This window comes from Acomys minous (assembly GCF_964271855.1).
Source record: "Acomys minous genome assembly, chromosome: 3".
NCBI lineage: Eukaryota > Metazoa > Chordata > Mammalia > Rodentia > Muridae > Acomys > Acomys minous.
Genome location: NC_140485.1, coordinates 55,502,676 through 55,517,032, shown reverse-complemented (window position 1 = coordinate 55,517,032; position 14,357 = coordinate 55,502,676). Strand labels below are relative to the sequence as shown.

The 14,357-nt window shown below is 51.5% G+C and overlaps 1 protein-coding gene across 1 annotated transcript; it reads left to right on the top strand.

Moving 5' to 3' along the window:
* Nucleotides 1–7,526: 7,526 nt before the first annotated feature.
* On the top strand, nt 7,527–12,255 carry C1QTNF4 (C1q and TNF related 4). Its single transcript, XM_084774790.1, has 2 exons — nt 7,527–7,989; nt 11,110–12,255. Exons 1-2 carry the CDS (start codon nt 7,671–7,673, stop codon nt 12,093–12,095), a joined length of 1,305 nt encoding a protein of 434 aa, XP_084630916.1. The 5' UTR covers nt 7,527–7,670; the 3' UTR covers nt 12,096–12,255.
* Nucleotides 12,256–14,357: the final 2,102 nt, after the last annotated feature.

Sequence of the window (14,357 nt, the reverse complement as noted above, 5' to 3'; positions counted from 1 at the left end):
AAACCCTGTCTCAAAAAACAAAAAGAAAAAAAGAAAAGGAAGTGAAACCCAGGCTTGCACATATTAGCAAGTACTTTTCTAGATCTTCAGCTCTCTCTCTCTCTCTCTCTCTCTCTCTCTCTCTATATATATATATATATATATATATATATAATATATATAAATCTATATATATATAATTTAGTGTGTGTGTCTATGAGTATCACTTTCTTTTTTTTTTTTTTTTTTTTTTTGGTTTTTCGAGACAGGGTCTCTCTGTGTTAGCTTTGGCTGTCCTGGACTCACTTTGTTGACCAGGCTGGCCTCGAACTCACAGCGATCCGCCTGCCTCTGCCTCCCAAGTGCTGGGATTAAAGGCGTGCGCCACCACGCCCGGCGTGAGTATCACTTTCAGAGTCACTTCCCTTCCCAGAGATCAAACTCAAGCTTGGTGGCAAATGCCTTTACCTGCTGAGCCATCGCGCTAGCCCACCTTCCTTTACCTGCTGAGCCATTGGGCTAGCCCACCTTCCTTTACCTGCTGAGCCATTGGGCTAGCCCACCTTCCTTTACCTGCTGAGCCATTGCGCTAGCCCACCTTCCTTTACCTGCTGAGCCACCGTGCTAGTCCACCTTCCTTGCTGGATATTAAAGCCAGAGCCTCACGTGCACGCTGCTGCAAAACTGCACCTTATTCCTGAATTTGTGGGGGTGCATGAAAGAAACCAAAATAGCCATTCCGTGGGTGAAAGGGGGAAGTTTATTCCAAACTGTCAAGGCTGTCTCTTGGGAAAGCAGAGAGAAGTGACATGGGGACAAATCTTCAGGGGTATGAGTACCTGGGATAAGGAGAGCCTGTGAGCTGGGGGGGGGGGGGAGAGCTTTGAAGTACATCCCGATGGGAGCCCGGAAGCTAACATGGACTACAGGCATGTGTTAACAGAAGAGCTATAAGTCCCTTTGCTAGAGACAAGGAGACTGACTCCTTTTGGACTAGCTTTCCTAGTCCCCAGTGGATCCTGGCTTTTGTCTAAGTGCCAGAATTTGGGAATAGGAGTTTCTTCAGACATGACAATCCCCTCTATAACTGGTTTCCAATTGTGTTGCTTCCATCTAAACATAATTTTTAAACAGGAATGCCATATTTTCATTTTGTATTGGGCCCTGTAAAGCATCTAGCTGGTCCTAACTAGGGCTGTAGACCACAACAACCATACAAGGCCCTTCCATGAGACCTTGGCTTTTTTTTTTCCCTTTCTTTCTTTTTGGGTTTTGTTTGTTTGTTTGTTTTTGGTTTTGGTTTTGGTTGGTTGGTTGTTTAGTTTTTGCTTTTGCGTTTTCAAGACAGGGTTTCTCTGTGTAGTCTTGGCTGTCCTGAACTCACTTTATAGACCTCTGCCTCCGTGAGTGCTGAGATTACAGGTGTGAGCCACCACACCCAGCTGGCCTTGGCTTTCTTAGGATGGGATAGTTGGGCTCCAAGTAGGGCAGTTTCAAGAGATCCAGTCTTCCCTTTTAGGACCTGATGTTAACTCCTTTTTCTTGGGCATGGCAATGTCACACTGGAGGAGCAAAGAGGGAATGGGAGACACGGGTAACAGTCTTGGAAAAAAATAAAGCTTGCCACATCCATTAAGGGCAGGTCACAGCCCCACCTACCTGCAGATGGGCCCCCGGGGTTCACTTCCACCATCTAACAGGCCTTAGGACCTTTGAGCCCTTCTGGGGAAACTGCCAAGGCAGACTCGAGCTTTGGAGCCACTCCCAGGTTTTCCTGCTTCAAGTCACTTACCAAGTGCTCAGACAATGGGCACCTGCCTTGGCCATAGGATGGGAGCCTGACTCCGGAGCCCTGCCTGTGTGCTGCCCTGGAGCCCTGCCTGTGTGCTGCCCTGGAGCCCTGCCTGTGTGCTCCCCTGGAGGTCTGCAGTTGGCTAGGGGGGCAGAGACTCTGTGTCCCGACATCTGTTTCTCCTGCCGGCATCTCTGCTTGACTGACAGCTCCTCCTCTTTCATTTCTCCCTGGGGCGTGTTGTCCTCTTTCTCATTAACTTCCCCTCAACTCCCAGCAAGGTCCCTAGACTCCTGAGCTTTGCTAATTCTCCTGTAATCCTTTGGCAAGCCAAGGAGCTAATTAAATTGTGAGCTTGCGTGCTCATGCTTTCTGGCAACCAGGGAGTCTCTCTTCTAATCTCTTCCCTCTTGTCTTGCGTAGTCCAAATTCATCTAGTGGCAGCCACTGGCCTCTGCTTCTTCCCTCTTCTGTCCCTTGTCTTTTTTCCTTTGTCTCTTTTCAGTTGTCATGTGCAGCCCACTCCCCATGCCTCCTCCACCCTTTGGCTCCTGTCATACTCTTACCTTTAACTGGGTCTTCCCCCCCCTCCCCCGCCTCCACCCCCACTCACCAAGTTAGAACCTTTGTCATTAAGTAGAAATAGCTTGCTTCTGACACCTTCCCTGATCCCCCACCACAGCTGAGAGTGATCCCTCTTTGAGGTCCCAAAGCACTTAGTGACTGTCCTGACAGTGAGCTCTGCTTGTCCACAGCCTACTGTCCCACAAAAGCATCTCCGTCTCCTTGAGGCAAGGCCTAAGGTTCAGCCATCTCAGCTTCTTCCCAAGTAGAAGAGGCTCTCCCACCCAGGGCTGTGCTCAGAACACTTCACTGTCAAGCTGGCAACTGTCCTTCATGCCCACATTCCAAGAAGGAAAGAAAAGGAGGCGAGCAGAGGGAGCCGGCCGGCCAGCTGAGCTTGTCTTTTAGGAGAACTTTCTAGGAGCCAGTGCAATGGCTTAGTGGGTGAGGACTTTTGCCACCGCGGTTCATACCTAGAACCTACAAATGGAAGGAGAGAACCAACTCCTTCAATTTGACCTCCGGTCTCTACATTAGCACCACGGCACACACATGCATGTGTGGGATGTGCACGCACACACGTACGCATGAATACTCACTAAATGTAAAAAAATAAAAAAAGATAAAAGCACTTTCTGGGTGCTGGGCATGGATTCCCATGCCTGCTGTACCAGCATTTGTGAAGTGAAGGAGTCCAAGGTTATCCTCAACTACATGGAGAGTTCAAGGCGAAGCTGGGTTACAAGAGATTCCATATAGAGAGGGCAAATGAGAAAATAAGTGTCTTAGTGAGGGTGATACTGCTGTGATAAAACACCATCACCAAAAGCAAGTCGGGAAGAAAAGAATTTATTTTTGCCTATGCTTCCACATCACTGTTCATCACTGAAGGAAGTCATAGCAGGAACTCAAACATGGCTCCTTGGAACCCGAAGGCAGGAACTGATGTACAGGCCATGGAGGGGTGCTGCTTACTGGCGTTCTCCTTATGGCTTGCTTAGTCTGCTTTCTTATAGAACCCAGGACACCAGGCCAACAGTGTTTTCTCCCACATCAATCACTAGTTAAGAAAGTGCTGGCAGGCCGTGGTGGTGCACGCCTTTACTCCTAGCACTTGGGAGGCAGAGGCAGGCAGGATTGCTGTGAGTTCGAGGCCAGCCTGGTCTACAAAGCGAGTCTAGGACAGCCAAGGCTAACAAAGAGAGACCCTTTCTTTCTTTCTTTCTTTCTTTTTTTCTTTCTTTCTTTCTTTTCTTTTTGGTTTTTTGAGACAAGGTTTCTATGTGTAGCCTTGGCTGTCCTGGACTCGCTTTGTAGACCAGGCTGGCCTCGAACTCACAGTGATCCACCTGCCTCTGCCTCCCGAGTGCTGGGATTAAAGGCGTGTGCCACCACCACCCGGCAAGACCTTTTCTTTTCTTTTTTTTTTTTTAAAGATTTATTTATTATTATGTAACAGTATTCTGCCTGTATGTACATCTGCAGCCCTTCAGAGCATCAGATCACATTCTAGATGGTTGTGAGCCATCATGTGGTTGCTGGGAATTGAACTCAGGACCTCTAGAGGAGCAGTCAGTGCCCTTAACCTCTGAGCCATTTCTCCAGGCCCCGAGACCTTTTCTTGAAAACCCAAAAAAAAAAAGAAAAAAAAGAAAGAAAGAAAGAAAGAGAAAAAGAAATTGCCATATGGGACTGGAAAGATGGCTCAGAGGTTAAGGGCACTGACTGCTCCTCCAGAGGTTCTGAGTTAAATTCCCAGCACCACATGGCAGCTCACAACTACAACATGACCTGATGCCCTCTTCTGTCTTGCAGGTGTATGTGCAGGCAGAGCACTGTATACATAATAAATAAATAAATAAATCTTTTTTTTTTTTAAAGCCAAGAGTGGCGGCGCACGCCTTTAATCCCAGCACTCAGGAGGCAGAGGCAGGCAGATTGCTGTGAGTTTGGTCTACAAAGCAAATCCAGAACAGCTAAGGCTACACAGAGAAATCCTGTCTCAAAAAACAAAACAAAACAAAAAAGAGGGATTTTAGGTCTAGATAGATGTTTTAAGTTGATAGAGATGAGATATGACAGATGTCGATTTACATCCAGAATTTTAGACTCACCAAGACAGGAAAGGTGTTTTCCTCAAGGTTGCCAAATAAAATAGCCAAATCACTATGACTATATCATTAATATAATGCCTGATTGTTTTATGGTTCTTTTTTTTGTTTTTCTTTTTCAAGACAGGGTTTCTCTGTGTAGCCCTGGCTGTCCTAGACTTGCTTTGTAGACCAGGCTGGCCTCGAACTCACAGCAATCCACCTGCCTCTGCCTCCCGAGTGCACCACCATGCCTGGCTCATGGTTCTTCTTGTTGTATGTAGTTTACTTTATATATGTGTAATAATGTATATATGCATACAAGCTATATATTTTATATATGTGTAATGATATAAATATATATGTTTTAAAAAACTGGACACAAAGAAAGAAAGTTCTCCCACAGTGACATCTGTTTACACCTTTTTAACTGTTTTTAGGCTCAAGAGAGACTGGGTTCAGTGCTTCCCCCAGGCAGGACAGCATCCCTTCCTACCCCCACCCCAAAACAAATAAAACCCAGAGAGGACCAGAATACAGAAGGCTGCAGTCCCTGTGTGAAGCAATAGATTCTAGAGCTAGACCTCATGTATTAAATTCTTTATCCCTTATTTGTAAACTTAGTTTAGTGCTACCTACTTTTGAGAGTATTAAGAAAAGTATATGTGATAATGGCTGCACAAAGCACCTAACATGGGCTGGAGAGATGACTCAGCAGTTAAGAGCACTGGCTGCTCATCTAAAGGTCCTGAGTTCAATTCCCAGCAACCACATGGTGGCTCACAACCATCTATAAAATATTTAAAAAGGAGGAGGAGGAAGAAGGAGAAGAGAAGGAGGAGGAGAAGAAGAATGCTCCACCAATCCAGGTGTGACTTGCTAAGGAAAAAAAAAAAGGAAAAGGAAAAGCACCTAACACAACCCAAGACACACACTAATTACCCAGTGTCTTAGTCTGGCTTTTTTTTTTTCTTTTTTGATTTTTTCGAAACAGGGTTTCCCTGCGTCTCCTTGGCTGTAGTCTGGCTTTCCTGAAGGCAGACCCTGAGACAAGAATTTGGGCTTGTGTTAACATCGCCAGGCAGATGCAGCACTGGTCCTTAGCCAGAGAGCTTTCTGGGACTATTAAGGAGATCCTGGGCACAGCGCAGTCTGTGGGCTGCAATGTGGATGGCCGCCACCCTCATGACACCATAGATGACATCAACAGCGCTGCTGTGGAATGCCCAGCTAGTTAAGAAGCAACAAGAAAATATTTCAATAAAAGACTATCTGATGGCCAAAAAAAAAAAAAAAAAAAAAAAAAAAAAAAAGAATTTGGGCTTGGAGGATGGAGGGGTGGCCCAGAGTTAAAGCATGTGCAGAGTTCAGTTCCCAGCACGCACACTAGGCAGCTCACAATTACGTTTAATTTCAGCTCCAGAGAACTTGATGCCTTCTTCTGGCCTCTGACAGACACACACACACACACACACACACACACACACACACACACAAAGAGAGAGAGAGAGAGAGAGAGAGAGAGAGAGAGAGAGAGAGAGGTAATCTCAGGATATAGTGTGGGGCAAGAAAGGGAAGAAGGAAAATAAAGAATGCAAATGTTAGAGTTGTCACTAAAGGAGTTTTTTAATTCTGCTAGGACACATCTTGGAATTGGGTACAGGAAGGCCCCCACTGAGGAAGCAGGAAGCTGCTGTATTGACCCCCGACCCCAGCCTCTGCCCCTCATTGGTGATTAGTTGAGGGGTGCTCTGCATCACTTCTGGCCTCACACAAAGTGCACAGCCAAGAATGCTCCAAGAAAGATGGAGTTAGCGTCAAATGGGAGTTACAGTCAAAAACTGTCTGCTGGTAATATCCAGGCTAGGGAGGCATTCTGGGTGAGAAGGTGCTGGGCTGGGGGACAACACTGCCAGCACCAGCTTTTTGAACCAGTGTGACTTACAAGGTAGGAGCAAGCAAGGACTACGGCCTAGCCTGGGTTCTTTTCTCTGAGCCCTACCGCCATGCGTTCCTAACTTCCTGTCTGATGTCTGTGGCCCTCCACTCCCGACTCCCCTCCACACCCACCAGCTCCTGGCATTATTTCCCTTGTGCCTTTCCGGCCCCGCCCCCACCAAGGCCCTGACCCAACCCCTACTGCTGCGTTGGACACCCTTCTCCATCCCCATCCTGACTTCTCTGGTGAGCGTTCTTCCGGACTAAGCATCAAATGTCTTCCAGCCCCAGCTGGTTTTCATCGTCCTGCACTCTCTCCTCCTCATCTTCCTCCACTGGTTGAGGCGTTCAATGGCTAAGGAGAGGCCCAGCTGTCACAGGTTGGTTCTTGGCCTTGCCCAACTCCCCTGGTCATGCCTGTGTGTGGCTCACCCCACCTTTAGGCTACCTAACCAGCGCCCTCCCCATTGGCATGCCCCACCCCTCAAGGTGAAGAGACAGCTGTGATCTGACAAGGGTTAGACAGGTGCTTTGCCTTCTGTCACCTTGTATCCACGCCTCTGGCCAAAGCACTTTCAGCCTTTCCTTTTGCCCCACGCATGTATCACCCACGCATTTCTTCACACCCCACACCCCATAGGAACCTCCCAAGACCAACGCTCCAGACAACGGCCAATGACTTGTACTCTAAAACTGGGGCCAGGTAAGTTTGGAGAGTTCCAGAAGGAAAGCTCCGGAGGGCACGTGGCTGTACAGAGAGCGGGGGCTCTTGTGCGCCTGTGAGAGTGAAGGAGGGCAGATGCTGATCGCAGCCCTAAGACCTTGCTGGACTCCTGCTACCCGGGCCGCAGCTCCCCGTGGTGCCCATGTCCCATACAGGCACCTTCTATTGCCCCTTCTCAACCCTTTTCAGCAAAAAAATTCAGTCTGTTCCAAGAACCCTGCTCCTTTGTCCTCCCCGGTTGTCCTTCCTCCAGCCTTGCTAGCCCACACTTTCAACTTAGAAGTGAGAAAAAGCGGGGCATTTTCACCTCGTTCTTTACTAAGGATATTGACCCATTTATCCTTCTTTCCTCAGACCTTGCCTAAGGCCACTCGGCCTGGACATCTGTCCCATACAAAACCTCACCTCTTACTGTCCTTGCAGCCCAGTGCCTCTCTCCCCACACAAGCTGGAAAGCCGGTCCGTAGGATGCCCTGAGCCACCCCTGGGGTGGCCTCTGTCGCGGGCCTCGGTTTCCCCAGCTACTAAACTGGATCAACGAGCCGGCGCTCTGCGTACAGAAGATAAAGCTTGTGGTCCGCGAATGAGGAAGGGTCCCCAGCTTGGCGCAGGCTCCGTGCGGTGCCCCAGGCCCCGCTGCTCCGCGCCCCTCCCTCGTCCTCCGCTCTCCCCTCCGCCTCCCCTGCTCCCCGCCCCTACGCTTCTCGGCTTCAGCTTTTGCTGTCCTTCCCACTCGCTCACGCCTCTCTGTGTCGGGGTCCCCACTCGCTACTGCCCGAGCCCCCTGCCACCCCCGCAGGCCCGGCCAAGCCGCAGCACCCGCGACCAGTGCGCAGCCCGGTGTCCTCACGGAGCCGGATCGCCGGCTCGGGACCGAAGCCGACCCGCCCGCCACCAGCCAGGTGAGGGCTGCCCGGAGGAGGCGGGGGCGCAGGCTTCTTTTCTACGCGAATGGGGGCAGCGGGAGGCGACAGGGGCCGGGTCCCATTTCCTGGAAAGGAAGACCTGGGCGCTTTTTCATGAACGAGGCTCAAGGGCTTTTACTCCGAAGGGAAGGATGGTCTCGTGGGAAGGGGGCTTGTGGGGGACCCCTTTCTGGGGCATTTCCCTCACGAGAAACGATTGCTTCTGTACAAAGTGGGTCTCACATTCTTGGAAGGATGCGGGACTTTCAAGGAAGACAGAAGGGGGAGGTTCTGGCACGGCTTGAGAGCAGGGTTAACTGGGGAGCAAGACGCTGGGGGCTTGGAGATGCCCTTAGCCTGGCATCGCTGCACCTTCTCCATTGGTTCCGGGGCTCTTGGTCTAGCCAGCTCTCTGTCCCAGTTTTTCTCTTTGAAGATGACTATTTCGGCTTCACCTGGACAGAGCTTTGTGCAGCCATATTCCTTTCCAGGCGCTGTGACACCCACCTGACACCTTACCATCCCCCTCTGACCTGCTGGGGGAAGAGGTTGTCAGAGGGAGGGGTCCAGGGTTCAGGGATTTGTGCAAGAGAGTATGAAAGAGAAGGACATTGGGTACAGGGAGGCGGCGAAGGACAGGGGAGCAGGAGCTTCAAGAGCAGACCTGCTAAGAACACTGCAGGGCAGGGAGATAGCTCCCACCTCCCAGGAGACGAAAGGACGGAGGGTTTGCTTGCCTTTGTTTGCTTGCTAGCTTCCGCCTTCACTGTAGATTCCAACACTCTTTCCCCTTGTCGCTTCTAGTTTTGCCAAAGGGGTCACTGAGTCGGGAAACGCATTGGCTAGAGATGCCTTTGTGTAAGAGGGAACGCTGGTAAAAAACACTGAATTTGAAATTAAAACAAAAACCAAAACAAAACCCAAACCACTCTGTTTAAGGCTTATTTTAGTGTTCTGTGGATGACCTTGAGCCAAACCGTGTACCCACCCCCTTGTTTAGGCACTAAATTTCTCATCCGTAAAATAGGTTTATCTGAATGTCCAAAACAGCTTTGTTTTAAAAAAAGGAATAGACTGAACACTTGCCAGGTGTAGTTTTCACCACTACAGCTGGGCCCCTTCCCTCCTCCTTACCCTTACCAAGTAATCCATAGGACATCTCTGTGAGAATCAGAAAAGTAGCCTTCTGGGAGCAGGCAGTGTTCAGCTAGACTTGAGGCAATTGGAATGCAGGCTAGGTTTCAATCCTCAGGTGACCATCCAGGCGTGGGCACAGCTGCCCCTGGCAGCTATTCTCAGCGGGCCCCTGGCATCTCTAAGAGACACAAGGCTATGCACACGCTCCCAGGTGCACTTCCCAGAAAAGCCCGTGTCACAAGCTGTCTCCAGCTTCCTTCCTGCTTGCCTCCACTGTGGAGCCTTTGGGTGTCCAAGCTTCATAGCCTCTGCCCTAGTTCCGAGCGCGATGGAATCCCACCGTCAGAGGGACCCCAGGGACTGGATACTGCCTTCACCCAGCTCCAATTTATATAAGAGGCTCTAACCTCTTCCAGCAAGAATGTGATCACGTGACTTTCCCCCGGGGTAAGAACAAAAACCTTTGGACATCCCATCTCGATATGTCTGTCCCTTTACAGACCATGTTCACAATCGTTGTCTGGGTATGCTTATCACAAGTTTGCGTGAGGTCCTCCGTCATGCCAGTCATGTGGATGAAGCCTTACTCAGAGTTAAAAAAAAAAAAAAAGCCAAAGGTGTCTGGGGCATGGCTCAGTGTCAAAGTGCTTATGGTTCATGCCCCAAGACAGGTATCCCGATCCAAGTGTGTGTCCACTCCATTCCACCACCACCAAATGAAGCTGATGACGTCACCATCCTGCCAAAGCCCTGTAGGCTGGCTTTCTTCAGTCCTCCCTAGCCTCGGTAGCCCTGGCTCTCTCTCCTTCCCACAGGAGCCAGCCTCCAGGCACAAAGGCACAAGGATAGTTATCATCATCCTTAAAAAGTAAAAGACATTTATGTATACGATAGTTTTGCTAGCATGTATGTCTATGTACCGCATGTATGTCTATGAACCGCACGTTTGCCTGCAGCCAATGGAGGCTATCAGAGGGCATCAGATCCAGAGCTAAGGATGGTTGTGAGCGGCCATGTGGTGCTGGGAAATTAAACGTGGGTCCTCTGAAATGGCAGCTAAACTCTTACCTTCTGAGCCATCTCTCCAGCCCCTCCGTGCCTCGTTGTTTTCATAAGGAAGGCACTCACTCAAAGCCTGCCTGGACTTCTGCGGTGGGACCCCTGAGTGGGCCAGAGGTCAGGACAGGGGTTGGAGAGCAGCTCTCTCCATTCTGTCCCAGATAAGACTTAAAACACTGTCGTGGCCGGGCGTGGTGGCGCAAGCCTTTAATCCCAGCACTCGGGAGGCAGAGGCAGACGGATCGCTGTGAGTTCGAGGCCAGCCTGGTCTACAAAGCGAGTCTAGGACAGCCAAGGCTACACAGAGAGACCCTGTCTCAAAAAACCAAAAAAAAAAAAAATAAATAAATAAATAAAATAAAACACTGTCGTGGTGGAAACTGACACAAAGAGCCTGTGTCTGTTGTGAGAAGGGCAGGCCAAGGACCAGAGGAAAATGCACCGTAAGTCCTGGCTGTTGGAAACTTAGATCTCCTTAACACCCAGAGAAGGAAGAGGTGTGAGGAGAGAGGCAGGGCTGTGGGCCTCATGAACCAAAAGATTTCAACATGTCTGTGGCACGTGAACCAGGTCTTATTTGCAAAAGGATTCTCGTGCTCGAAAACAAAAGTTTGGAGAATTATGGGCTAATCCAATGTGCACTCTGAACCAGCTAATCAGACCACTGAAGATACTAATACCTGCAAATTCTCAGGTCTTATTCCAGACTTAATAAATTCCAAGATGCGGCCAACTATGGGTGCTGTAATAAGCCTTCCAGGTGGCACCGAGGCACCGTAAGTGACAAGTACTGACCTAGTAGTCTAAGGATGAAGGAAAACGGAGAGCAAGTCATAGGTCAAGAGCAAGGCTAGGAAGGGAATTTACAGGTGGAGGCAGGCGATACCCAACCCTCCTCCCCTGTCTTCTCTCCCTTCTCAGGTGCCATGCTGCTGCTCCTCCTGGCCTTCCTAGCCCCGGCGGCCTGCTGGGCACTGGGCCCGGTTGGCCATGGCTCCTCGGAGCTGCGGTCAGCCTTCTCCGCCGCTCGCACCACCCCGCTGGAGGGCACTTCGGAAATGGCGGTGACCTTCGACAAGGTGTACGTGAACATCGGGGGCGACTTCGATGCAGCCACGGGGCGGTTCCGCTGCCGCGTGCCCGGCGCCTACTTCTTCTCCTTCACGGCCGGCAAGGCCCCGCACAAGAGCCTGTCGGTGATGCTGGTGCGCAACCGCGACGAAGTGCAGGCGCTGGCCTTCGACGAGCAGCGGCGGCCGGGCTCGCGGCGCGCCGCCAGCCAGAGCGCCATGCTGCAACTCGACTACGGCGACACGGTGTGGCTGCGGCTGCACGGCGCCCCGCAGTACGCGCTGGGCGCGCCGGGTGCCACCTTCAGCGGCTACCTGGTGTACGCCGATGCCGACGCCGACGCGCCTGCGCGCGGACCAGCGCCCCCGGAGCCGCGCTCGGCCTTCTCCGTGGCGCGCACGCGCAGCCTGGTGGGCTCGGACGCCGGCCCGGGACCGCGCCACCGGCCGCTGTCCTTCGACACCGAGCTGGTTAACATAGGTGGCGACTTCAACGCGGCGGCCGGCGTGTTCCGCTGCCGCTTACCGGGCGCCTATTTCTTCTCCTTCACGCTGGGCAAGCTGCCGCGCAAGACGCTGTCGGTGAAGCTGATGAAGAACCGCGACGAGGTGCAGGCGATGATTTACGACGACGGCGCTTCGAGGCGCCGGGAGATGCAGAGCCAGAGCGTGATGCTGCCACTGCAGCGCGGCGACGCCGTCTGGCTGCTCAGCCACGACCATGATGGTTATGGCGCCTACAGCAACCACGGCAAGTACATCACCTTCTCCGGCTTCCTGGTGTACCCCGACCTCACCGCCGCAGGCGCGCCGGCCCTCAAGCCCCCTGAGCTCTGAGTCTCTGCTTGGAGGAGCCCGGGAGGGCCGTGGGGCATGCATGCCGAGCCAGGACCGCGGCCCGAACGCCCCACCGGCCGGAGCATGACTGCCTGCCCAGCAAGCCTGGACTCTGTCAATAAAGTGGGGCTGTCCCTGTCAGCCTTACTGTCCTCTCTTATGTCATGACTGAAATGCCTTTGCCTTCCCCCCACCAGCCCCTCCCCGGATGGGATAGGACCACACTAACTAGGACAACCCATAGGGCCTGGGGGTGGGTGGGGAGGTCAGGCCTTGTGAGAGTGAGAAGTTAGAAGTTCAAAGCATAGTCTCCTAAATTCAAGAAGGCCACTCCTTCATGTGTCCAGTGTCCTTCTGTCCATCTGACTTCTCCTCACTGATGGATGACATTCTCCTTTGAGCCCATATTATGCCTTTCTGTGACAAGCAACATCATCCTACTACTCCAACCCCCTGGGAACACAGGATTCAAGGAAACAGCATGTCCCTTCTCTCACAAGCGCAGAGGACTAAGGTAAAGGGCCCATACCTGGTTGTCCTGCCTCCTGCCCTCCCAGAATGGGGTGAGTGATTCGCCCAGAACGCATGTTAGAGTAAGTGGACTTAGACACAAAAATGAGACAGGCTCTGGGAGGTCAAAACAGAGTCAGGGCTACGCATACCCAACGCTGTCTGAACCAGCCTTCTCCCAGCTCTTTTTCCACAGCCTGAGGTGTTAGGTGTGAGGCTTGAGATGAAACAAAAGACTTTTTTTTTCCCCTATCCTCTTCACAAAGAGGTAATGTTTCTCCACTTTCCCATTTACTCCTGTAAATAGAGCAGTTTCCCAGGCCACTTGGGGGACTTAGCAGTCTGAGAGACCACAGAGTATTGGTTAACTTTGAATTGAGCATACTAAGACTGGGTGACAAGCGTACAGGGTTCCTGTATTTCCCAGAACTGCCAGGATAGGAGTTACAGGACCTGACATGAATTTACTGTGGGGGCAGCTTTTCTTTCAGCATGTATTAAACAGACTTTTCAGCCCTGACCTCTGGACAGACATGCATGTAACCACTGCCTCCTGGTCTTGCCCTTAGCACTGTGCTTATTGCCTGGACCCAGGCCTTAGCTGGGTGCAGGAAACAAGGTAGGATGGTAGTAAGCATGGGTGGTCAGGAGCCAGGGCCAAGCTCTGAGCTTCCCTTCTCCCCTGAAGAGGAAGAACCAGAAGCCAGATGGAGCCCCTGCCCAGGATGGGAAAAGGGTGAAAAGAAAGGAAAATGTCAAGTGAAAGGGAAGGGTCAGGGGATAAGGTCATGGATGGAGGCCCAGGACCCCAGAGAAGGGGGCTGGCCCTGGGGGCACAAACCCTTGCACAGGTCCCAAATTGTTTCCTGTGCCTGGAGGGCAAAGGCCCAATGATCCCTTTCCTCAGCCTCACTAACCCTGTGGAGCCAATAGACAGACACAGGGCAAGCCTTGTGTCTAAGGAACAGATGCTTGAAGCCCCAAGGGCTAAGGCAGTGGAAGATTCTGGAATTGGTGCAGCCATTGCTGAGCACCCTCCAAATCCCCGAGCACACGGTGCTGTAGGAGGAGCCAGATGTGTAGGTCCAACTCCTCATCTTGAATGTACAGCTGCCCCGTGATGTCTGGTTCCAGCCCAGCCTAGAGCAGCTGCCAAGGGGAGCTATTTTAGGGGTGGGCAGTCTTTAGGGATCAGATACTGGAACAAGAGTGGGCATGGAGTTGGGGAAGCCATAAGCTAGTAATCGAGACCCATGCTGATTGTTTGCCACCCTGGACAGTTCTACCCTTCTTAGGCAGCCTCCTTCCAACCCCTAAATTTAGGATGCCTGAATCCTCCAATCTCATAGTCTAGGCTGGGAAAAATAACTTCAAGCCTGTCTTCGGGTCCCCTGGCTTCTGCAGGCTACCTCCCTGGATGGTGCTGTCCATGGACTGTCCTAGCTGGGGCGGTAGAGAGGAATCAGATCCCTGCTGTTTTCCGTTCTGAATGCCCAGTCTCCCGGAAATGCTCCTCTGCTGCCCAGGAGGCTTCCTTATCAGAAAAGTGCTTTGGGTGCCATCCCATGCCCTTCCCCTATTCCAAATGCAAAAATATGCATGCCGATAGTCACCGTTCCGGGCATGGATCTTACCCTAGTGCATACCAAGTCTGACTCCCCTCTTGGCAGACACCTAGCATGACTCCTCCTATAGCTTGCCCAATGCCCAGGTAGAGCCTCAGGGCAACAGTAAGCACTGAGGCTAATTTCC